Genomic DNA, 25,821 nt, shown 5'->3' with positions numbered 1-25,821 from the left:
TCTTATTGGTGGTTTGGAAAAACCGATTAGCGCCACCCACAGGATTAAACAGTACTGCAAATCAAGTGTAAACAAGCAATGAGTCTAGAAAATTATTCTTATCAACGTGTATGGATACAATAACAGGTCTCTAAATAGAAACATGATGTTAAACTTTAGTAAATTAATTGCAAATTGCAGTAATACATATGGTTCTACCCAGGTAATAACTGGAGGCGATTTTAACCTGGCACTTAACTCATGGCTTGACAGGCAACCACAGAGAGGGAAAGAACCAGAACACGATAGCATTATTTGTGATTTTTGTACAACTAATATGATGGATTATTGGAGGATGACAAACCCAAATACGAAGAAATACACTTGATTTAGTCCAACAAATAAGAACGTATGTTCAAGACTAGATTATTGGCTTGTCTCCCAAACAGTATCATCATATGTTACTAAATGTGAAACCCAAACAACTCCACTTACTGATCATTGTCTGATAAGTCTCTCATCATCTCTACATAAATAACAAAGATCTGCGAACTTATGGAAATTTAACAATAGTTTATTACAAAACAAAGATTTCTGTACACAAGTTAAAAAAAATTCAATTAGAAATTAACAATTTGATGATGACTAATGTCAGTAAATGGGAATGGTTTAAATATAGTGTCAAACAACTAGCTATAGAAACGGGAAAGAAAGTGTCTGCCACACGCATATGTGAACAGAAAAATCTAATCGAACAAATACATTTATTATGTGGTAAGCCTTGTATGACTGCAGAAGAGTCAGAATGCTTACAATCTTTACAAAGTCAACTAGATGAGGTGTACTTGATTAAGGCTAAAGGAGCACATGTAAGGTCTAAAGCCAAGTGGATTGAACATGGGGAAAAAAAATCATCTTATTTCTATAGTCTTGAGAAGCGCAGAGAAACAAAGAAAAAAATAACTAAATTGAGTGAGGATGGCACTATGATAGAGGAACCAAACTAAATTAGTGAGGAAATTAACATATTCTATAGTAATCTGTATAAACCAAGAACCGAAAAAGAGAATGCAGACATCTTTTTTTGATATGATTAAAGACCAGGTAAAAAAAATTGGAAGAGGAAGATAAAATATGGTTAGAAGAAGATTTGAATATATCTGAATTAGAAACAGCTCTAAAACAAATGAAAAATGGAAAATCGCCTGGAATTGACGGCCTAACGATTGAATTCTATAAAACCTTTTGGCAAGACATTAAAGATTTGTTATTTAATGCCTTTTTGGATTGTTTAAAAAATGAAGAACTATCCCCAACAATGAAAACAGGATTAATAACCTTATTGCCCAAACCAAACAAAAATTTACAAGTGCTAGACAATTGGAGACCCATAACACTTTTATGTAATGATTACAAATTATTAGCCTTAGCATATGCAAATAGGATTAAGAGCGTCTTAACCAAATTAATCGATGAGTGTCATAATAACATAAGTTTAATATTAGATATGATTGACTACCGATCCTTTATCAATTCAGAAAGTTTAATATTATTTATTGACTTTTTTAAAGCTTTTGATTCAATAGACCATAATTTTCTATTTAGATCTTTAGAACTTTTTGGATTTGGAAACAAATTTTGCAAAGTGATCAAACTGTTCTACAAGCAGATTTACAGTTATGTTTCGCTCAATCCAGGCATAACACCTAGGATAGACGTATTCCGTGGAATTCGACAGGGTTGCCCAATTTCTCCAAAATTATTTATTCTTTGCACTCAATTAATGGCCTACCTCACTGTGAACCATTCAGACATCAAAGGAATAAAAAATTTTGGTACTGAACTGAAAATGAGTCAGTTTGCATCATAGTAATATTTTTAAAGGATAAATTAATACTTGAGAAAGCGTTGAATGTAATTTCAATTTTTTCTAAAGCTTCAAGCTTGTGTCTGAATCTAAAGAAGTGTGGACTTTTGCCACTTTATGATTGTTTGGAAAATAACGAGGACAATTCCAGTGAAAAATGAAGTCAAATATCTAGTCATTTATTTAAATAGAGACATCAAAACTAGAGAGTCAAAAAACCTAAAAGACAAAATTGATGGTATGTCCAAAACACTAAATCATTGGTTAATGAGAGATATCACAATTTTTGGACGCAGTCTATTATCCAAATCAGAGGGCGTCTCAAAGATGGTTTATCCAGCTTACTCATTATACATTACCCCGAAAAGTATTAAAAAGATTAACTCCATAATCTATCAATTCATTTGGTGCAATAAAACACATTACATTAAAAAATCACAACTTGTCAAAGATTACACCAAAGGTGGTATAAAGACAATTGATTTTCAATCAATGGTTGGAGTATTTAAAATTAACTGGATAAAAGCCTTCCTCTTGAAACCTGACTCCATATGGTTCCATATCCCTAAAAATATTTTCAAAAAGGTGGGAGGGTTGGATTTTCTCCTGAAATGTGATTTTGATATATTGAAGTTGCCTGTGAAACTGTCAGAATATCATAAGCAGGTCTTGTCTTATTGGAAGATGGTTTTTGCCCATAACTTCACGCCACATTGCTCCACCTTGTGGATTAACAGGACCATTACAATTAATAGGAAGTCATTGTTCATTAAAGAGTGGTATGGAAAAAAAACATCATCTTTATAACAGATTTACTTGATGAAAAGGGGCAGTTTCTCCCAGTGGGTGTTTTCACTGCAAAGTTTAACATTCAGTGTTCCCTTAGAGAATATAACAAGGTCTGTAAGGTGATCCTCTTACCTCTGTTAAGTTTGATACAAGGCTATTTATATTACTCTAAGGGACAAATTAGTTTACCTTCTTTACAGCTAAATCAGATTCCTTTAACTAATAAAAAGTGTAATAATAAAATCATAAACAATATATTTAAAAATGAATTATTTCACGATTTTAACAGTAACACAAAATTAAAAGGGAGTAACGTTAAAATAACTAACAAATATACACACTTTTTAAAATGGCCTATCCCCCCCAAAGTCAAAGAAATGCAATTTAAAATAATTAATGGATATTACCCAGCAGCTGAAATGCTTAAAAAAAGGTTTGGGTTTGAGGTGGAGCCATGTGGATTTTGTTTGCAAAATGAAGAAAGTATTGATTTGTTTTTTTCCTGCTCAGTAACGACTGACTTCTGGCAGGATTTGGTAGACTGGTTGAGTGTAAGAATAGATGGGATGACCCCACTGACTCTAACACAGGTTTTATACAATAATGGCGATCCGTCTAAGGAACTTGCCATGCTCCACAATATGGTAATAATTATGGGCAAATACCACATTCATAAGTGTAAATGGCAAAACAAAAGACCTTCACTAAATGCACTGAAGATTGAATTAAAGTCTTTTTTGTCATCTAATTACTGAAGGATTCATGTAAAGATGCTGCTTTGATATGTGAAAATGGGACCCAGTTTCTATTCTTTTAACTGTTTGGTGGTTCTTGAAATTTTGTGAGATGTCACCAGAGATTCTGGCATTTCGGGCAAAATAAATTTATATTAAAAAAATCGATTCAGGATTTTAATGAATCGATTTTACGTTATCCAAGCCAGAATCGATTTTAATCGATGAATCGATTATAAAAACCCACCCCTAATCTGCACCACGTTTGAATTCGTTTCATGCACAATACATTTGTACCTTTCAATTGTGTCTGTTTGTGCGTCATGCAAATAAACCTTTGAAAAGAATGAAATGATATCATATATTCCTTATTGGCCTACATTTGTACAAAATTCCAAATTATATACACAAAGTCATAGAAATCACCACTCCAATTGGTCATCATGATTTTGATATTCTCTTTTTCCATAACAATGAAATACGCCTTGGACAAATATGACACATCAATATTTCATTAGTGTTGTCACATCACATCCTGTAAGCATCGTTTGTCTGTGTCCTTTCTCTGGAAATTAATATTTCCAGCCAATATAGGCAATCCATCAACATGGCTGGAGAGTTGGTAGTTATATACAGTCTGTATAAGTGTGGTTAATCCAATGAAGATTTGTAAGGAGACGGCAGTTACTTTGAATTCACAGCAGTTACACAGTGATTAGTAATAAACAGAGCCAGTGAGAGTGAGTGGATTTAAGAAAGTCAGTGACTCAGGTGTGTCGCTTGGTTTGTCATCTGTGAGACTGGAGGAGACGTAGAAATCCTTTGTTTTAAATCTTAGTTAGGAAGATTCCTGTTTGAAAACAAGCACTTTTTGTGAGAAATGCAAGAAGCACACAGTTACATTCTGTCCATCATGTGGACAAAATAGAAAATGTTGAGCATTGGAAAACTGAGAACGTTGGGCAAGTTCAAAATACGTGTTTGTAAGAACGAAAAACCAAATTGTTCCTAAAATAGTTATGGAAAGTCACTGTTGTATGTCTGTGTTCTACATGTTTATCTGATGGAAAATAAAGTTGCTATTGTTTTATTGCAGTTTATTGCAGTTTCTTGACAATTCTGAGTGGATTTACACAGTACGGGTCAAAATGACCCGCAACAAAATCAATGTCACTTTTTTGTTTTTCAACATAATACAAGGGTTAATTTCCAAAACTTCCATATGATCTTCAATTTGTAGCAGATCCATTATCACACAGCAGCTGGAGCAGTTTCAAATGGAGGTCAGTCCACTACTACCATAGCCTACTACTAGATTAACTTGTGACACATCTGCACCTGCTGCTATGATCACAGTGAGTAGAGGCTGAGTGTCTGCACTTACCCCTGGTACATCCAAATCTACCCACAAACATGTTGAAAGATGCAATGCCAGCAATGTGGATTGTCAACACTGAAAACAATCAGTAAGCAAAGACAACAGGGATCATTTGTTTCTGTTTATTTAGCATGCACAACATTTGTTGTCGCCTTCTGCACAGGGGAAGTCCACACACACTGTGTGGTACCACTTTCCACAGAAGGTGCATTCAGTCTGCAAGATTGAATGAGATTGTCAGAGTCATTGTCTGACTGTTTATTACTAATCACCAGTGTTGGGACTAACGCGTTATTAAGTAACGCGTTACAGTAACTACGTTATTATTGTGGTAACGAGCACGGTAACTAGTTATTATGCCAAAATCAGGAACGCGTTAGTCGTTACTGGGATTTAGATAGGGTCGTTACTCGTTACTTCGTGTGGTGGCTATCGCGGAGCTTCCACAGATTCAGTAACATTAGCAAGTGGTGGAGGCCAGCAGGTGGATGAAGGAAAAGGGACGCAGAAGGAAAAGAGACCCGAGGCGGCCACCGGTCCAAGTGTGAACTGAACTTCAGGTAAGAAGTTATGACCTGCAGTCTCTCTGGGTCAGATATGAACCAGGTTTAGGTGCAGTTTATTTTCGTTATTCTGACTTTTTCTGTACTGCGTGCTAGCTAGCATGACGGAGTTTCTATACAGCTGGGTGGTGCTATGAAGTTAATGATGTTGCACTTTATTTTGTTCATAAGTTATTAGAGTTGCCAACCGTCCCGTCTGGTATTCAGAGAAAATATTACGCGTTTCGTATTGAGGTGAAAAGGAACAGTTTGTCCCGTAATTCAGCTACAATGAAAAAGGCACAAAGCTGGAGTTATTCTGTGTCTTTGCTGCACAGCTGCCTCTTCTTTCATTCTCCCCCCTCCCTCTCCCGTTTCTACTTCAATCATGAAAACTGATCAATGATCAGCTGATCGGCTCTCTTGTTTGTTTATCGCTCACTTTGCGCCAGAAAGAGGAAACCAGCGGATGTCGCGCTAAACAACAGCAGCACGTTTAAGCTTGATCAGCTATTGTTAGAATTTATTTAATATTAAATTCTAGTATCAGCTGATGTTTGCTGGAGCCACAGCTGCAAAAAAGCTGCTGGTCAGGATGTCGGTTTGGATATGTGGTGAGAGGGAAACATGAAGATGAAACCAGGAGATGTCCTTACTGGATCATCAGAGCTGAACAGGTGATGGAGAAACAGGTTTACCTTTTAGGTGACATGAATGAGTTGAAGGGAAGTTATGAACTGTTTCTGAGAGACAAATAACCCCAGGATCCTTTTTTAGGTAGCTGACAGCTGGTAACTGTGCAGGGGCGGATCTAGCAAAGTGTTGCCAGGGCATTAACAGGGAAAAGGGGGCACAAAGAAATATTTTTCTTTCTTATTCTCATTTAAAATGTCTAGCTTTTAAAAAATAATTATCTGAATCTTACAACAAACGATTGATAGATTGATGCATATATACCATCAAGACAGTGAACATCACTGTCACAACAGTGTTTATTTTCATTCAAAGGCTTTATGATTTTTCCTATGATGGTGGGCCAGTCTCTAGTCAAAATGTCCGGGCCAATTTTCTGTCCCAGTCCAGCTCTGTATGCAGCTCATCTGCAGTCTGGTGTTACCTACATCTTCCTATTCAGAAGGCAGAATTTCCAAGTTCTGAGTACAATCGAAAGCACCACGACTGCAGTTTTTGTGTTGGATGTAAAAGGCGCACATGACTCTGTGACGTAGGCTAGAATCATGGCAGCAGTCAATGACGGTCCAGGCGTGGGATTTCTTCTCGTGGAAATATGCACATTATCTTTTCCTTTCTATTGGTAGGTGGCACAGTGCACTTGTGGCAAGTAAGCAAGCTAGAAGACTGGCAAAGTTATGGAAGAAACACATTAACAAGAGAATTCTGAGTAAAACCAAAGTTACTTTCCCTAGTAACTAGTTACTTTGAAAGTAACGAGTAACTTGAAGTAACTGAGTTACTTTTGAGAGAAGTAACTAGTAATGTAACTAAGTTACTATTTTAAAGTAACTTACCCAACACTGCTAATCACTGTGTAAATGCTGTACATTCACAGTAACTGCCATCTCCTTACAAATGTTTATTAGATTAATCACACTTATACAGACTGTATATAACAACCAACTCTAACATGTTTGTTCGCAGAGAAAAGACACAGACTACGCTAACGACATGTGATGTTACAACACTAGTGAAATATTAGTGTCATTTCATTCATTTCAAAGGTTTATTTGCATGACGCACAAACAGACACAATTGAAAGGTACAAATGTGTTGTGCATGAAACGAATTCAAACGTGGTGCAGATGTGTGTCACAAGTTGATCTGGCTGTAGGCTGCGGCACTTGGCCAGAGGTGGCGCTGGTTGACTCGAGTCCATGTTAGTGCACAAAGTAAACTGCTCGCTTTAGTTGTGAAGCAAAAACGCTGAATTCGGAGAAATAAACCGTGCGAGGGGAAGGATAACAACAGTCTCCCGATCGTTTACTCTTGCTGTCCTGTGAACAACATCGGCGTAGTATTACTTGTTTGCTGTTTTCGCGATCGCGTCGCGCATGAGGATATCACCAGGTAAACTCGCCACATTTTTATACATTTTGTTGTTCAACAGCATCAAGACTGACGGAGTGTGTTTGACATAACCTCACAAGTGTCACAGATGACACATTTGCCGTTTTTTTGCTGGTTTGTCGGTAGCAGCTCCTGAAACGCAAGACTGCCACACATCTGTTCGACCAACGCCAGTTGATCTAAACGCCAGTAGATCTGGAACACTGGACAGGAGGACCTGAGGCCTCACCGCATTATTTTTGGTAAGTTAAATGTGTTTGTAAGCTAATCCGTAATTTAGGTCCTTAGCTAGCTACCTAGCTAGCTAAGGACCTAAAGCATCAACAACTCAAAGGTAAACATGATATTAGAAAATGTGTTAGTATATAAGGCCTTTAAAACAACTAAAAAATAAACAGCTGTTGGCAGAACTGTAGGACTGAACAACTTCAGATCCCGAATGTGTGAGGACAGAGAAGGATCAGCTCTATTTCAGATTTGAGATAAACTTTATATTTCAGTTTGTGATGGTTCTGTTTGTGATTACAGGAGCTGTCCTCAGATTCAGACCTCAGCACCACCCAGCGACAGCAGACAGATCATCCTATATCTTCAATCTTTGTAGTAACTCCAAAATTAACTGAAGAAAACAGTACAAAGGTTAAAGTACCACATGTGCTGTCAGTGAAAGCTGCAGCTGTTTTATTGATAAATTTAAAGACAAAAAGTCAAAAGGATTAATCACCCCAGTAACTGTGTCACTATACATCAGCATTAACAGTACCTCAGTTTGGTGTTTCAGAAAACTGCTGAGCTCAGACCTGCACAACTTCTGTTTTAAACACTGAATGTACTCAGCTACATGAAGAGCACGTGATGTTTTCTCTGACACAATTAAATAAAACCTGATTAAAGTCAAAGGTTGTTACTTGTATTTGAACTAAAAACTTGTGATCTGGAATTCTTTCACTGTTTTTGACAATAGTGTGTTATTTATCATAAAGTAATTCAGAGTCATTCATACCAGAGTAACCAGAGAGCACAACATATGTTTAACTTTCTACAGGACTTAAAGATATTCCTCTGAGGATTATCTGAGTACTTCTAACATTACACAAAGCAAAGGTCTCCATCAGTGTTCATGAAATGCTGGGTTTATCCTTCTTGTGAGGGAGCTGCTGGTGAAGATCACGAGCCCTGCTTGATCCCGGCGATGAGTTTCAGTCTTCCTGGTGTTTATGAAATGATGCCTCTCACTGTGGGTCAACAGAACATCTGGCACAGGACAGCTATAATGAAAGAAATTGAAGTTTTGAAAAAAAAAAAAAATCTTGGAAATGCCCTAAATGTGAGAAGCAGATTTTGTATTTACTTTTCTTTTGCCAATCAAGATAACTAAAAGTATAATTTTCACCATACAATTACTAACCTTGTCATATCCTGGACTGTCTGTTTTGGGCTCTGGGCTTGTCCTTCCCAGCACTCATGAGACTGCTTTGCTGCACTGTGGTATGAGGTGCTAACCTGTTGACAGTGTTGCGAAGGTTAATTTTAAAATGTATTCCACCAAAGATTATAGAAGTAATGTATTCTGAATACTTTACAACTACATGAATGTACTATTGCTGTGTGATTTGTTACTATTACTGAAGGCTACTTGCCATACCAATACCAACTAGGTGTTAAAATCATAATATAAATGAGTAACAGTAGGTGGACATTAGGTAAGGCTGCACTTTTTGCTGTGATCTCGTATAGAAAACTATCCCACGCGTATATAAAACAGGTCCGCGGCTCCGAACTGTAGTAAAGGGACCTCTGGCTAATACGTCGGGTTCGTGTCGGGCTCGTAGCTGAAAACTAGCTTTACTTTGTTGTCTGGGTCAACTCTGCTTGCCAGAGACAGAGAGAGGCGTTGAAAGGCTGCTCCAACGGGACTTATTGTTTCAGAGGAAAACACGAACACAGTGTACAGTCGAGACTTGATAGCTTACTTAGGCTACGTTCACACTGCAGGTCTTAATGCTCAATTCCGATTTTTTGATCAAATCCGAATTTTTTGTCTGCTCGTTCACACTACAAATAAAATGCGACAGCAAACGAGCTCTAGTGTGAACGCTCAAAGCGGCCCGCATGTGCAAAAGAAGATGTCACACAACGCGCTCTGTTTAGACACAGAGCAAACAATATTGTTTGACTGATGGCCCTTAATATAAAGACTTCGGACTTCACGTTTCCCAATTTTTGCTTTAAGTTATTTTGTTATTTACATAATAATGTAGATAACCTAATAATTATCCTTATTGCTGTTTTAGAGAGGAGCGGTGCTTCAAAGGATAGTTGCAGATTTCTGTCAGAATCTGCAGATTATGCAGTACAAATAAAATGTTCACGTTTCTCCAACGTTGTCTTCCCAGCAGTTTCACCGGGTGGCCAGGAAGCGTTCGCGATGTCTTATCGGGCGCTTCTCCGGTGCTGATAATTGGCGTCTGTCTTGTGTCAGTGACGTAAAAGACGGATTTAATGCGACTTGACCGTTCACACAGCAGTCGCTTTCTGAAACATCGGATATGTATCGGATTCAGGACCACATACGAAAGTGACCCAGATCGGATTTGAAAATATCGGATTTGTGCCGTTCACACTGTCATACCATGATCGGATATGGGTCGCATAGGGTCAAAAAAATCCGATTTGATGCGCTTTTGCCTGCAGTGTGAACGTAGCCTTACAGATGGGCTTGTCAGGCACTCTTTTTGGCTGCAGTGGTTATTATTATATTTACATGCTTCCAGCTCCCGTTTCTGCCCCGTGACAGCTCGTACTTTTCCTTTCTCTCCCTCCCTCGCTCACAGACACATAACGGGTATGGCAGTCCATTCTCCCTGCAGCACAGACTACACTGCCCATGAGGCTACATTGTTTAGGGCGATGCCTGTAACACTCTGCTATTGCCTTCATATTAAATCATTTTTGTATAATAATTTTTAGAGGCTCTTATTGCGTGCTTTGTTTGGGTTTCCACCAGCGTGGAATTACCAAAAATTGAGAGACCATTGCCTAACATATGAAACAGGAAAATACCGCCATGTAATCCATTTATTTCAACAAACTAACTGTATTCTCAACATCACCTATTGAACGATAACTGTAACAGATACATTTACTCATATTTTGTATTTTAAATACGTAACGCCGGTGCATGTATTACGTTACTGCCCAACACTGCCTGTTGATGAGATCTTGTGCCGTTCCTAAAACACCGGCCTCCAACTCCTAAAGAGACACAGGTGTCCCTAAATTTAGCAAATATTAGCTTCAGGCTAGCTTGCTACGACGAATAGGCTAATACCAGTATTTTACCACAACTTCACCAGATGTAGCTAAAAAAAACTAAACTAATGTCCAGTCCAGTGGGACAGCAAGAAAGATGACAAAAAATGATTACTTACTTGCGGTTTGGAGGGTCAAGCTGAAATTGAAGCAGCCATTGAAAGACGGGAAGAGAGAAAGATGGCAGCTTGGTCAGCGCTAGTGGCCTCCATAATATATGCAAATACATGGGGGCCGGAATCCCCCCCCCCCCCCCCAGCGCACCCCTGGACGCCAAAACAGTGCCAGCAGATTGAAACTGAAAAATGGTTTGAAACCGAAAAAAAATGGATTGAAACTGAAAAAAAATATATATATATAAGCGAAAACAAAAAAATTACAGTTTCAATTAATTGTTTTTCACTATCAATTTTTTTTTCGGTTTCAATACAACATTTTTCAGTACATTTATTTCAGTTACAATATTTTTTTCGGTTTCAATATTTTTTTCGGTTTCGTTTCAAGGTGGCATCGTTCTGATTCCATATTTAAGTTGCTTGAAGACGTTTCACCTCTCATCCAAGAAGCTTCTTTAGTTCTAAGGTCAAATGGTGGAGAGTCCAAGATATAAACCTAGTGGGAGTATCCCCCCACAGAGGGACAAAAGGACCCCCTGATGATCCTCTAATCACCTGAGCCAAGGTGTGAAACTGGGTGTGAGTCCCAATCAGCCAGGGTTTCGGGTGAGTTCATTGTGAAACCTGGCCCCACCTTATCATGCGAATTCCTGAGGTCAGATGGCCCAGGATGTGAGTGGGCGTTAAGGCGTCTGGGGAGGGAACTCAAAACTGGATTATAGATGGCAGAGAGTTGGTGTCGTAAACCACCGCCTCTGTTCAAAGATGGTCACTCACAGTGGACATAGATGGCTTCTTTCACTCCCCTTTCAAACCATCTGTCCTCTCTGTCCAAAATGTGAACATTGGCATCCTCGAAAGAGTGTCCTTTATCCTTAAGATGCAGATGGACAGCTGAGTCTTGTCCTGTGGAGGTGGTGACTCTTTCGCTGGTGTCAGCCCCCTCCCTCACCCGAGGGAGGATAAGAAGGACAGACGCAACAACATTGTCATCCCCTATGTAGCCGGTGTATCAGAAAAACTCAGGAGGGTTTTCTCCAAGCATTTCAGACCCAGCAACACGCTCAGACAAAAACTGGTTCACCCGAAAGACAAAACTCCAAAACACAGACTTAACAATGTGGTGTATGCTGTACAGTGCAGCGAGGAATGCCCAGACCTTTACATTGGAAAGACCAAACAGCCACTTCACAAGCGCATGGCACAACCCACTATCTTTTTATTTTTTTGTTTTTGTCTACATTATATTAAATGTTTCATTATCGGAAACATTTTAAGAGATACTTGTTATTCTTAACATCGTAACAGATACCCTGACCTGTAACTATCGTAAAATGCTTTGACCGGAAGTAGACACCTTTCGCGCAAGTCTTACACATCATGCGTGGACCCTCATTTATAAACACAACTTCTCACCTCACAAATACCTTATCTGGAACAACAGAGATATTTTATAGAAAAATAAATCACTTTTCCTGGAAACTTGGGTCCAAAATGGGATCCTATTGGTGGCTCAGCTGGTTAATAAAGAGGGACAACTACTTACTTACAATGACTTTATTGCACTATATTATTTTCCAATCAGTGTTCAGGAATTCTCAATGGTGCTTGGTGCCATACCCTCAGGGACTTTAATGTTATATAAAAACACTGACAGCTCAATATTTACCTCAGTCACTCTCCCTGATCCAGCTGAGTCACCAATAGGAAAAATCTGCTTTTCACAAGAACTTGGTAACAGCAATAAGAAAATACGTAGTTTATTCCAAGAAGATATCATCTCTCTCCCATATATAATATCTTATTGGAACCGATATGTTCCAGATATCAAGTGGAAGACAGTCTGGATGATCCCCCATAAATATTTGATTGTAAATAAGGTGAAAGAAGTCTCATATAAAATTCTTCATAAATGTTATCCAGCCAGTCACTACATGGTAAACGTGTCTACTTGAAAATCTCCCATGTACGCCATTTCTTTCTTATTGTTGTAATCATGAATCCTTTTCCAAACTTGCTGTGTTCTATTTTAAGATCTTCGTCCATTTCACTTTGTCAGGCAGGTTCTACTTAATTGATTTCTTGGTCTTGCAGAAATCACACCTGATGAATCAATGTCTTTCTCACACAGGGCCTGGTAGATTTGGACATATTTTTTTTCCCTTATTAAAAACCTGAAACAAAACTGCACTCAGAGTGTAATTCCCATGAAATTTTACAATAAAGCCTAAAATATGGTAAGTAGTACACTGCAACATGGGAAAAGAGAAAAAGACAAGACACTGGAGAGCAAGTACGTATGCACACATTAATACCCAGTAGAACACTAGTTACAAACAAATATGTTTTATTTATTCAAAGGCATTTTTCGAAAGGTAAAAGAAAAATAAGCACAGATAAATTGATGTGTTGAGGCTGAGTATTTGTTCATAAATCTACTGGATGTTTGACCAGTGTGCCGCTTGAAGAATAAAATAAACGAGCTCGTACACATGATGTAGTTTTCTGCCGGTCCACTAGGTGTCGGTAGCAGACAAACGTTCAATCTGATGATGTGACCACAGGACAAAAAATGTTAACAAATCACCAAAGCTGCCACAGAAGCTGCAACAGAGGACAAAATAACTAGTATATTGTAATTTAATTGGCTTTTAAAACAATACAAGGAAATGAGCCGTTAACAAGCAGAAACTGGAAATTGAAAAACTGCTAGCCTGCGGAAAACAACTCCACGCAGCAAAATATACACTGACAACATTATGGAGCAACATGAGACTTTAAATCAATTTGGAATTAATACTTCATTAAACATTAGAAATATTTCAGATGCAAAAAAGAAAGAAATCCCCATAAATACAGTTTTGGTTTCAACAACTCAATTTTTTCTGTCAGTATGACCTTATGACATCTACATGGGTATAAAACACACTACAAGAAAAGTATACTAATAAATTCACTCTAAAGATAATAACGTGTTTTATGTTGAATATCTACAACTGAAATGAAAGGGACAAACTATTTCATTTTTACTTTGTAGTGCCATAAAGACTGATTTGGTATGAGTTGCCCAGTTTTAGAGCCATCTGCTGTAGAAATATTCTTTCTTTGGATAAAATAAAACCAGATAACAAGGTGACTGCTTTGTGGTGCTAAAGATGGCTTTCTCAGAATCATAACCCAGTTACTCAAAAAAAAAACAAAAAAAAAAAAAACACAAACCTTGTTACGAATAGTTTTTTTTTCTATAACTGGGCCATGACTTCTTAAAAGGAAAAGACCAGAGTATTTTTATTTGTTTTGGTTAAAGGCGGGGGAATTTGCTCTGAGGAGGTGGCCATTTCTAGGGCGACTCATGCCAAAGCAATTTAGATGAATAAATAACAACACACTCAATTGGGAAAATATGTTAATTTAACTTATCTGATCAGATGCCATGTTCAAAACGTTGATTTATCCACAGTTAAATATTGGTCTGCTTTAAAAATCATTACATCATAACTAAAGTAGAGTCAACATTAACAAACATTTTTGATAAAAGGCATTTAATTACATGAGGCTTTTTACCAAGTGAAACACTAATGATGACAACTTGACAAAACGCATGAATATCATGGTAATCTTGGCCTTTAACACGCTGTTTTGTTCATTTTCAAGTATCGACTTGGGATAGTAAAGCTTAATAACTTCAATTCCACGCCTTTTCCACAAATCTTTATCACCGGTGAGTTAGCAGGTTACAAACTTCTGTGTTCCAAGCTTTATCTAACATTTCTCTTTACAACAAAAACAGCACAGTGCATCTCTGAAGTAATCCAGCACAACTATAATCGCTGATGCCCATGATGGTTTCAGTTCTTTTAAAGTAATGCAAGGAACTGCTGGCAGGTATAACATCTAGCTTACTATTAAAAGCTGACACATGAGTAAGTGCAGAGATGCTAGAAATGTTCCAGTAATGGACCAAGCAGTAACCCAGCCAGAGAGGGGAAAAATATGGTAATTACTTCATACATCGCCAGTCGCATGATGCTATAATCTAATAAACAGTGGTTTCAAAAGAATAGCTTCAAAGAAGCTGTGAACAAAACAAGCATAGTAATAACAAAGAAATGTTCATTCTTCTTTGAAGTTTACACATTTCTATGTCGTTTTAAATCCCAAATCTCACAGCAAATCACTGGTTCCTTTCTAACCATGAAAACACAAAAAGTAACATAAGAACATAACAAAAAGGTTAAAATCCTACATCTTGTATCTCTAACTACTGATTCACTACACTTCTATGCTGTGGTTAATATTTGTTTATTTATATGCCTTTTATTTTATAGATAAAATTTTTATCATTTGAATCTAGCCTTAACTATACACACACAGCAAATATGTACAAAATAAAGTCTGTCAACTATAGATTCACAAAAAAAAAAAAAAGCCTTTAGCAAGTCTAGGAGATGTCAGACAAGCCTCCACACTTTTTCCTTCTTCCACTATTATCCTTTTGGATAAAACAGTCCTGTGACTGGAGTTGGTGGAAAGCAGGAGACAGCGACACAACAGGGGGAGACAAAGCAGAGCTCTCTTCCTGTGTTTTTGCCAAGGGAAAGGGAGGAAGGTGAAGGTAAGTTCTCACAAAATGCAGCAAGGGTCCTCTGGAGCCTCGTCTATGCAGAGCAGTGGATGGGTGATGAAGTCACCTAGGCTCTTGTGGTGTGCATTTGCATCGAGCTGATTTGACCTTATGTAAATGGAGCTAGCCAGCACAGTGTGCCATGCTGGCAAAGGTAAGGTTACACTGTTTAAACAAGGCACTGCAGATCAAATGTGAATCACGGTGCACTTCTCGCCTTAGATAATTGCAGAAACATACTGCAGTGGCTACCACAGACGTAAGCAGGGGAAAAATTGGACTGCCATGTCTCTAAAGGACTTGAATCCGAAGAGTCATCTTTGCCACACTCAGTAAGAACAATGTACCATCAGGAACAAGAAGCTCATGCATAAGATGGACCAAAAAAGTACTAAATGTTTTCTAGATTTGCACCTGTGATTTGAAATGATGCAGAATTTGAAGCAGATTCCAATAGAAAATAAAAAATAAGGGTTAAAAAAAGAATGTTAGATGAGAAAAATTGTTTGTTTGTACTCATATGTTCAAGTTTCCATTTATAGAATTTGAATATTGTTTATATAAGCCTATTATGTCTATTTGCGTTTCCTGAGCACCAGGTACACGAGGCCACTGATGAGAGTCATGGGGAAGCTGATCCACGCCACAACATAAGAGGAGCCGAATGAGCCTTCCTGAAGGTCATGCTTATGAAAGCTTTTGTTCTCGGCCGTGTAGATGGACACCGCGATCATCACACATAAAGCTGGGAGATGAGAGAAGAGATAAGGAAAAGGATGGAAATCATACACACGGATAGTGGATATAAGTTGCATTAGAACATTAAAAGTTAGATGTGTTTTACATACATGCCAATATCTGGATAATGGCTGTGAAAATGAATCGCTCTCCCTGTTTGATCCTGAAGAGCTGAAGGATGAAGACGAAGAAGCTGACGCAACACAATATAGTGGCAAGGATCATGGTAGCCTGGACTGCCTGCAGATAAGCTGAGGAGAGAGAAGTTAGAAGTTGTAGCATACCCAGACATACATTTACAGAGATATAGGAAGTATACACACTGTCTTACCTGCATTCACAGTGTGACTGTCCTCAATCGATTCGCAAGTGGTGTTACATGCGTACCATAAGTCACTAATAATGTTAATGCCAGGTCTTGATACCACCCACCACGCCTACATCAGGGATAGACACAAGCATTGTTAAAAAAAGTGAAATGATTTATGTTAAAGGAGTATTTATTTTCAGTGTGTACTTACATTGTGAATGGTGGCAACGAAGAGCAGGATGGCTGCAGCCAGATGAAAGAGTATGATGAAAGCTAAGACGATCAACATGACTGCCCTTCCGTCTAACTTCTATCTGCTTTTTGTCACCTGTCGGTCAAACTGGTTAAATACCCTGCAGGCCGTTTCCCCTCGCTGTTTGTTTCTCCCACTGGCTGATTGTCAGTTTTGGTGGAACCACTTCTGTATGTTTATGCTGGCTGTCAGACAGGCGGGGTTGCAGACTGATAGTGAGGAATGGATCAAGGCCGCTCACATGAAAAGAACCTGTTGGAAGCAACATGAGTGTAATAGCTGAGTAAATGAAAAAAAAGAAATGATTTCTTTAATCATCATCATCATGCATGATCGATACCAATATCGATATTTGGTGATGTAAAAATTCAGCTCCTATAGATACACAAAACAGAAACAGATGTCCCAAAAATGTGTTATATGTGGTCGTTGATAAGTCCTAGCTAAGATAATATGACAATGTTGTAGGGCTGCACGATTTGCATAAAATGAGAATCACGATTTCTTTGCATAGAATTGAGATCACGATTTTCTTTTCCAATATAAATATTTATTGCGCTTAACTGCACATCAACTTCGTAACAGTTGAGACTGAACATAAAACAATAAATAAACATAAAAACAACAAATGTCTCACGTTTTGTTGTTGCCGCAAAATGTACTGCTTGAAATTCCGTCTCCACCGTTGCTGGACACTGCGTGTATAGAGCAGGTAGTGCAACAATAGAAACGCACTGTGTAGCGTTTGTCGAGGGTGTTGATCATTTTCCTAAATCCCTCGTTTTGCACAGTGTTGATGGGAGCCATATCTTTGGTCAGGTGATAAGTAATAGCCTCCGTAATTTCTTTGTGCCTGCGGGAGTTCGACGGGTATAGGGAAGCGCTGTATAAGGTTCCCGTTATTGATGTTTGGGTGGTTGACCGGGACGGATTTTCTCCTGTCACTTTCTCGTCATCCCTGACGTGCTCTCCGTTGTTTTTTCCCTGCTAATGTTAGCATCACACGGCACAGCTTCTGTATCACGTGGTATAAGGCTCCGCCCTCGTCATTTGTTGAGCAGGAAGAGTGAGCGCTTGTTTTCATGCAGATTACGTCCCAGATCAAAATGCAATACAATCATTGTCGTCTGTGTTTTGTTTTTGTTTTTTTGTTTTGTTTTTTTAAATCGTTGTCATTTGGAAATGAGATCGCACATAAGTATAAATCGAAATCGCGATTTTCTAACGATTAATTGTGCAGCTCTACAATGTCGTTTAAAAATAATCTTCCTTTATTTTCACAAGTGGTCGATTACTCTCGATTACTAGTCGTCGTTGACTGTCGAGTGCAGAGTTGCAGCGTGGTGGACAAACTAAGCAAGATCAGCACTCATGGTTTGAAGGGCGTTTCTCCTGTGTCATCTTTATTTTTTTCATTTTAATTTATGAGCTAATATGTGCCAACATACATATAATGCCAAATAACTAATATTGGCAATGTCAACACAGTCTTTAACTGTTTATGGTCATTGCACAGTCATACCTTGTACAATAAATGGTAAATGGTAAATGGCCTGTATTTATATAGCGCTTTACTAGTCCCTAAGGACCCCAAAGCGCTTTACATATCCAGTCATCCACCCATTCACGCACACATTCACACACTGGTGATGGCAAGCTACATTGTAGCCACAGCCACCCTGGGGCGCACTGACAGAGGCGAGGCTGCCGGACACTGGCGCCACCGGGCCCTCTGACCACCACCAGTAGGCAACGGGTGAAGTGTCTTGCCCAAGGACACAACGACCGAGACTGTCCAAGCCGGGGCTCGAACCGGCAACCTTCCGATTACAAGGTGAACTCCCAACTCTTGAGCCACGATCGCCCAATAGTACAATGAAACTGGAGTACTGTCCAATATCAGCCTTCAAAGAAAAGCAAGCAGTAATTACAATATCGACAGAATAACATACATACAGAACAAAATATAAATTATGTATAGAAATGAAATGTATAATAATATAGCACTGACAGGATTTTTTTAACTATTTAGAAAATATGTAGATAAAGCATCGCTAAAAACTTCAATTACAATCCGTCTATGTATGTTCTGTTACATTGTGTCCAAATAGCTGTCAAAGAAACAGTCAGAAGCCTCAGAGTCTTCCCTTAAATTAAAGAAAACACACATCTTATGTTTTGTCCAGCAAATCATGTGTACATGTGTGTCAAAGAAAGAGTGGGTGTTTTACACAGTATATATACACACATTTACAATGTGTGGGAGTGTAGTGTATACTTTGCAGTGATTAAAGGCCTTCATTCAGACTTTATGGCAGCGAGGACTCAGCAGTAAACTTTTGGGGGGGGGGGGGGGGGGGGGGGGGGGCGGGTGTGGGTGTGTGTGTGTGTGTGTGTGTGTAAATCTGAGATTAACCAACACAATGATACACAATTATCAGTTACAAATTTGATAAAAAGAATGCCAGTAAATCAAGACGCACTGCCATGGATACATTTCAGTAAAGTTTACATATTTCAAATGAACCAAGGGCACTCAGTGTGCAGGTTCAAATACCAGCCTATTCTACTTCTTCTGCAGTGTGACCTTAGCCTTTGTAGCAGTATGATTCAAACTAAATGTCCAGAAGTGTATGGTTTCACAAATCACTGTTGACAGTCATAACAGGTTGGGTGTATCTGTTAGGATAAGACGTATTTGTGTCTGAACAGGCAGTTATTTGAACAATAAGTTACTGTGTTCTCTTTCTGCAAGGTTGCGCCTGATTTATTTTCTTTTGTTATTTTCATTAGTTTTTATTTGTGTATTCTACAGACAAATTCCTCAGAGTGAATAAAAATGTGGATTCTATTAAAAACAAAAAAACAAAAACAAACTCAAGCATACCCAGAAAACCATGTGTGAGAAAATCCAGGGTTGAGTTTTGCTCAGCATAAAAAAAATGCCTTGTCAGCATCATTCGGTTATTTGGCTGCAAATGCTCACATAACACAGGATTCCAAAATCTACAATTCAACTGTGACATTTTACAGCACAGCTTTAATGGCACTTTATAATATAATGTGTCTGCAAATGTAGGCCTACATTTCTGAAACACATACTGACTAGCATCTGCGTCACACAGTGTCACACATCAAACTCTACCGTGGAGATAACGCACATAAAAGAAAACATATTATTTAGATTTCTGGAAGTGCCTCCCACCTAAGGTTCAGAAGCTTACGAGGCACAGACGCAAGCATATTTAAAAGCATGTGAGTGTACACACACACACACACACACACACACACACACACACACACACACACACACACACACATACACACACACAGCCCCAGCCAGACTGCAGAGGAATTAGTCTTCCCCGCCAAAATGGAGTCACAGTAAAAACAGTCTCTGCCCACCAACAGGAAGCAGGTCACAGTTTTTGTGTGCGAGTATGCGGTTGTGTGATGTGCCAAAGGATAGGTCCTCCCTGTCTGGGTAGGGGGGAAGGGGGCACCAGGTGGTAAATAGTAAAAAGGAAGCGGGAAAATAACAACAGCCATCTAAAAGCACAGGGTTCAGGTTTCCAACAAGTATGCGAACAGCAAGGGCTTTTCAAGCCAAAAGATCATAATGATACTGTTCTGAAAATCAAACTGGAGAAGACAAAGGCTTGGTAAGACTCATTTAAACCGAGACCAGAGGTTGTGAGGAAAAAAAAACTACAAAGAAATGGAAGTGAAAATCCTGTCGCACGTGAGCCTGCAAAATGTTTATTCTCAACATAAACGCTTTGAGGCAATAAAAGCCTGCGATGTCTGTGTTTATATGGTAGTTTGGTGTCGTTGTGTGTTTATATGTGACACCTTATATATAAAGTAGCTACTGTATGCCAACTCTCTCAATATCCACACAAAGTAGTGAATAGCACACATATAACACTTTATAATAAATCTGTTTCTGTAAATCTGATTTTAGTTTTTGATTTTACAGAGAAACGCTAGCACAGTGAAGGAAGCATCGAAAGACATTTGGGAAAAAGGGCGGCCAAAGTTAAAAATAAAAGATAATTTAATTCACTTCCAGTGCAATGCATCTCTTTGAGCCTAATCTGACCTGCAGGGACATTCTTTGGAGTGGAAAATAATCCCCAGACATGCACATGTGGGCACACACAGCTGGATCTTCTACTGTCTGCAGCTGCCTTCTCATCTCAGCAAAGAGAGGAGGAGCACGGGAGGAGGGTGGGATCAGAGAAACAAGGAAGGGAACCCAATTGGAGGGAAATGGAGGGAAGGCAGAAAAACAAAAACATGAGCCTAGAGGCACATACTGAGTACAGTCGTGCAGACTTTGATGTATGCACACATACACAGAATGCAAAATCGCAAACATTTGGGAGCTGAGTTAAATATAAGAAAAACATACGATTCGCATAAGGAAAATGTAGATAATTGAAAGTAAATGAAATAAGTGTCTTTTGTGTTGGTGAGTGCTTGCACTGTAAAGATCTTCATTACTTTGACTGCCAGGCCCCGATTATCATGAGCATGATTAAAGAAAAGAAAACAACACTTACTACAAACATACCCTAACATTAGCCTAATGTGGACCCTGCACTCCCAGCGACCCTAATGGGTTTCCCTCAGCGCTGATAGTAGAGTGTGAATTGTCGTTCCTCTGACATCAGGCAACAGCTGACACACAGACACACACACTATCCACATTCATGTTGCATACATTAGCCATGCTTCTTTGACCTGCTTCACACCAACACGGCACAATTTGTCACACCTTATCTATCATAACAGACAGATTTTATTTGCCTCAACTGTGAGGTGTGCGCCACCAGAACAAGTAATAACAAATCTATTGTAACACCATCTTTGTCGTGGTCATTAACAAATGTAATCTGAACTAAGATGTGATGTTCACAAGCGAAATGTAGCTGCTAAAGGGTAACCTACAGAAGTTGAATTTTTGCTGTTATGTTTTCCCTGTGAGGCTAGTGTTTTTAGAGCTATTCAAAGTGGGTTTACATGGTTTAGGGGCTTTAGTTTTGTGAGACCTTCTCAGCACAAAAAAAATGACCATGGAAAGTCTCTAGTCGGAAAAAAGAACAAAGTGAAGCTTAGCTTTTCTCCACATCAGCAGCAGTATAACTCAGGTCATTTTACAGTAAGTATATTATCCTGTGTTTTGTTTGTACAAGATGTGACAGTTCCCTTTGTGTTTAACTTTAGGAAAGTCTGGCATACGGCTAGGTGTAAGCAGAGAAACACAATGACAGATAACTCCAGTTACCTTCCCTGTCACACAGATACACACACGCTGACAAACACCACAAATGAAGCCATTCCTCCTCTCCACTCAGCCTTATAATAGGAGACTGGGGGGAGACTCAGTCAGTGGAAGAGTGCAAGTGTGTATATGTGTGTGCTCATGTCGACTGATTCCCTTGTCTGGTGGAAAATGCTGACTTTTAATGTCCTTTTTTTCCCTCTTTTCATAAAACACAAAGCCACAGACTTAACTGGGCCTCTGCATCTCACTCCCCCGCCTCTCTCACTGTCCCATTCTCCCTTTCTCTCTACTTATCTCTCTCTCTGTGTCTTTGGCCATGGAAAATTGGATTGAGGAAAAAAAAGAAGAGAGAAGGGATAGAAGACTTCCAGTGGAGCCCTCTGGCCCTCATCTGCCTTTACTCTTGAATACTCCTTTTTGTGTATGCACAAATATTCAAAGAAGCTTAAGCTGACAATTGAGAAACATTTGCTCATGAAAAACTCAATCTCCATGAGAAATTAAGACTCATTTTCAGTGCTTTGGTCATAGACTTGGTCATAATGTTAAATTTATATATCATAAGATTCACTTATAGCAAAGGGGAACCAAATCTTTCTGTGTGTATACGACTTACAGGCCAAGCTTTGGATTACCTTTACACAAAAGGTACACTTTCCCAGGACCGATGGCAGAAATCAAGCATTATGTATCTATAAGAGGTCTTTTTTAGATATGATGCTGCATTCTAGATGCAACTTTACAATTACTACAAGGGGAAACATTTTAGTTCATCCTTAGGGACAGTGTTTGGCTACATTTGTAGACCAAACCCTGTATATTGTGTAGCAAGTCAACAGTACTGTGCTGTTTTAGGGGGATTTAAATGACTCAAAGTCATGCAGCATCTGACTGAATTTGAAGGACACAACAAGGATTGGTGAGACTTTAAATGTCTGTGTTGAGGAGACCCAACCTGGCTTCATCTTTCAGGGACTAGCTTTAATGGGACAACACAACATTAGGCTTCAAATATTCAATAAAAGTGGTACTCTGGACTGACTGTTGCTCTATTCCTTGCCATCCATACTAAAATATTAGGAGAGTGTACAATACAGTCTATGAAATTGCAGATAGACCAGTTACTTCGGTGGTTATTTGTGTTATTTGTCTGTGAATGCATACAAATGACATATTCACATCCCAAATAGACAAAAAGACTCACACAATATCAAGTTTTTCTGAGTACTAGAGAAGGGTAACATGAAGTTACAAAAGAGCCCAAAAAATAAGAAGAATCTGCACACATATACACAACTGTTTTCCTTCTGGCTTCAAATACTTCAACACAGGCATTCTTTCATGTTGGACGCTAACATGGTTTTTAGGTGTGTGTGTGTGTGTGTACGTGCTTTTCTTCCTCATGTGACAGTGCTGAGTAATAACTTCCACATGGAGAGACAGAGGGAGAGAGAGGTTAAGTAACACCTGACAGAGAGATGAAAAGGAGACCTCCACTCACATCTCCATCCCTATTTATTTATATTGTTCATCTTTTTCTGTTCTTCTGTCAGTCACTTCACACTTGTTCCCTAATCGCTTTCATCTGTCAGCGACGCTTAAAATCTCTCCATAAGCCTGCTGTCTAATTCCCCTCCTATCATATGTCACTCATGTCTTTCCGCGTGCCACATTCTGTATGAGGGGAAATGCTTGTGGCTCGCTACCTCGTGTCACAAAACATAAGTGTAAGAGGGAAAATGCTTCAGGAGTTATTCTGCCTGAATTATACATCCAAACCCTCTTGCACTCTAAAACTTGACTCTGATGGGATGAAAACACACCACCTTCAATATGGTGGGATGATGGTATCCATCAAAATGCAGCCACGTTTAGCTTCACTCCTGTATTTAGCAATTTATCCATCCATTTGCTCACTCAGTCTCTTGCTTAACGCACTTGTTCACATGTATATTCCCTGTATGTGATTATTAAGAGATATGGAAACCAGATTTCTACTCAAAATATAGCTTAATGTGGGGCGATCGTGGCTCAAGAGTTGGCAGTTCGTCTTGTAATCGGAAGGTTGCCGGTTCGAGCCCCGGCTCCGACAGTCTCTGTCGTTGTGTCCTTGGACAAGACACTTCACCTGTTGCCTACAGGTGGTGGTCAGAGGGCCCGGTGGCGCCAGTGTCCGGCAGCCTCACCTCTGTCAGTGCGCCCCAGGGTGGCTGTGGCTACAATGTAGCTTGCCATCACCAGTGTGTGAATGGGTGGATGACCGAATGTAGTGTAAAGCGCTTTGGGATCTATAGGGACTAAGTAAAGCGCTATAGAAATACAGGCCATTTAGCATTTACCATATTGTGATTGCAGCATGGTCTATACCACAAGTGGCATTGAGGCTGGAGTAAATAATGCTTTGATGCCTCAGTTCCTATTTTCAGGAGCGTGTTGCAACTTGACAGAGCCCCCTCCCGCCAATTTAACTTTGCCCACGCCATCCAGTGTATCCACATTATTGCAGTTCAACTGTAACCCTCCCATTTCATATGTCCTCATATCTTTCTCTATACTTTTATCTTATTTGTTGCTGGAGCTAAAAAAAAATCTGTAACCACAGAATCCTAAAATAACATAGTCTAATGTTATTTTCTATCCACAAGAGGGCGACAGGCATGAAGAGAAACAGGGATCTACCCCATTGAAAACTTAAAGACAGGGATAAAGGCATTACAGTGTGTGTACTGCATTTAGATGGCACCCCTTAAATATATTATAAGCAACATATATAAAGCATAGTCCCGGAAACCACAACCACAGCAACATAACAGCCTTCTGTGTCATGTTGCAGGAAGCCCGATCTTTAAGTCCCAGAGTTCACAGGCGCATATTTTCAGCGTCCATTGAAAAAAACGAAAGAAAAAACTAAATGTTTATCCTCCTTCCCAAAACACTAAAGTTTCTTTCACTGGACTTAAAAATACGTTTTACTCCCACACACATTATCAAAGTGGCTGACAACGCCCCTTTTATTTCCAATGTCTGAACTTGGAGCTGAGTTACAATCTGTGTAAAAATACCCACAGGGCAAAACACGGCAGTAAGGGACCCTTAAACCCTGCAACAAACAGTAAGAGACGGCCTAATGTCCAAATACGCTTAAACAGACATACCATAAAATATATTTTTTAAGGTTCTGTTTATTTATATATTTTGTTGTTGTTGTTGTTGTTTTAATGTATTAATTCATGTATTTATTTATATTTTTTAGACAGCTGTCTTCTAGAGCAGTAAACACGTTACGCTGCACTTCAAACACATAAAGTTGCTCTGAGTGATGCCACAACTCCCACATAGAAAGTTCTGTTTGGCATTTAAGCGCCAAACTAAACTTAAAATAAAAGTTATCAGGAAAGAAAAGTTCGCTCACCGAATTTGGTCCAAGCACGAAAAACAACTCTTCTGTGGAAGAAACAGCCTCGAACGTGAGAAAACAGCAGCTGTCGTTCTCACTAGTAATCAAAAAAACAAAAAAGTACAAATGCACGTCCGCTAGCCCGGCCGTCGAGAGCGCGCGAGGGAGGGAGACCTGGAGCTGGGTGTGGTTTGGACTCGATGTACTGGGAGGTCTACGTGTGCGCGCGCGCGCGCGTGTCGATGATAGGTGACAGGAATTTGGGGCCCGGCGGGAAAAAGAAAAGAAAAGTATGGTGAAAAAAATAGAAAGTTTATATTTCCTCACATGGCTACAGTCTGAATGAGAAAAAACAAGCGGAAGGAGTCCGAGGACAGGGAGGGAGACAAAAGGAAATTAAAGAGATA

The 25,821-nt window shown here is 39.1% G+C and overlaps 1 protein-coding gene across 1 annotated transcript; it reads right to left on the bottom strand.

The window, feature by feature from the left end:
- Positions 1–13,656: 13,656 nt before the first annotated feature.
- Positions 13,657–25,508, bottom strand: emp2 (epithelial membrane protein 2). The gene is made up of 5 exons (XM_085352228.1): positions 25,430–25,508; positions 16,686–16,979; positions 16,496–16,601; positions 16,275–16,415; positions 13,657–16,171 (listed from the first exon to the last, which is right to left on the bottom strand). The coding sequence occupies exons 2-5, from the start codon at positions 16,761–16,763 to the stop codon at positions 16,002–16,004; spliced, it is 495 nt and encodes a 164-aa protein (XP_085208354.1). The 5' UTR covers positions 16,764–16,979; positions 25,430–25,508; the 3' UTR covers positions 13,657–16,001.
- Positions 25,509–25,821: the final 313 nt, after the last annotated feature.

Source organism: Diplotaxodon limnothrissa, linkage group LG4 (assembly GCF_057381915.1).
Source record: "Diplotaxodon limnothrissa isolate DT_005_m linkage group LG4, D_limnothrissa_male_GT1.1, whole genome shotgun sequence".
Taxonomy (NCBI): Eukaryota; Metazoa; Chordata; class Actinopteri; order Cichliformes; family Cichlidae; genus Diplotaxodon; species Diplotaxodon limnothrissa.
This window is presented reverse-complemented; position numbering and strand designations above follow the sequence as displayed.

What these genes read in the sequence shown, in the direction of transcription:
- emp2 (XM_085352228.1), bottom strand. Translation starts at nt 16,763, where the DNA reads ATGTTGATCGTCTTAGCTTTCATCATACTCTTTCATCTGGCTGCAGCC. An exon ending in TCGTTGCCACCATTCACAAT is followed by an intron (nt 16,602 to 16,685) that starts GTAAGTACACAC and finishes TCCCTGATGTAG; the next exon opens with GCGTGGTGGGTGGTATCAAG. An exon ending in CATTATCCAGATATTGGCAT is followed by an intron (nt 16,172 to 16,274) that starts GTATGTAAAACA and finishes CTCATCTCCCAG; the next exon opens with CTTTATGTGTGATGATCGCG.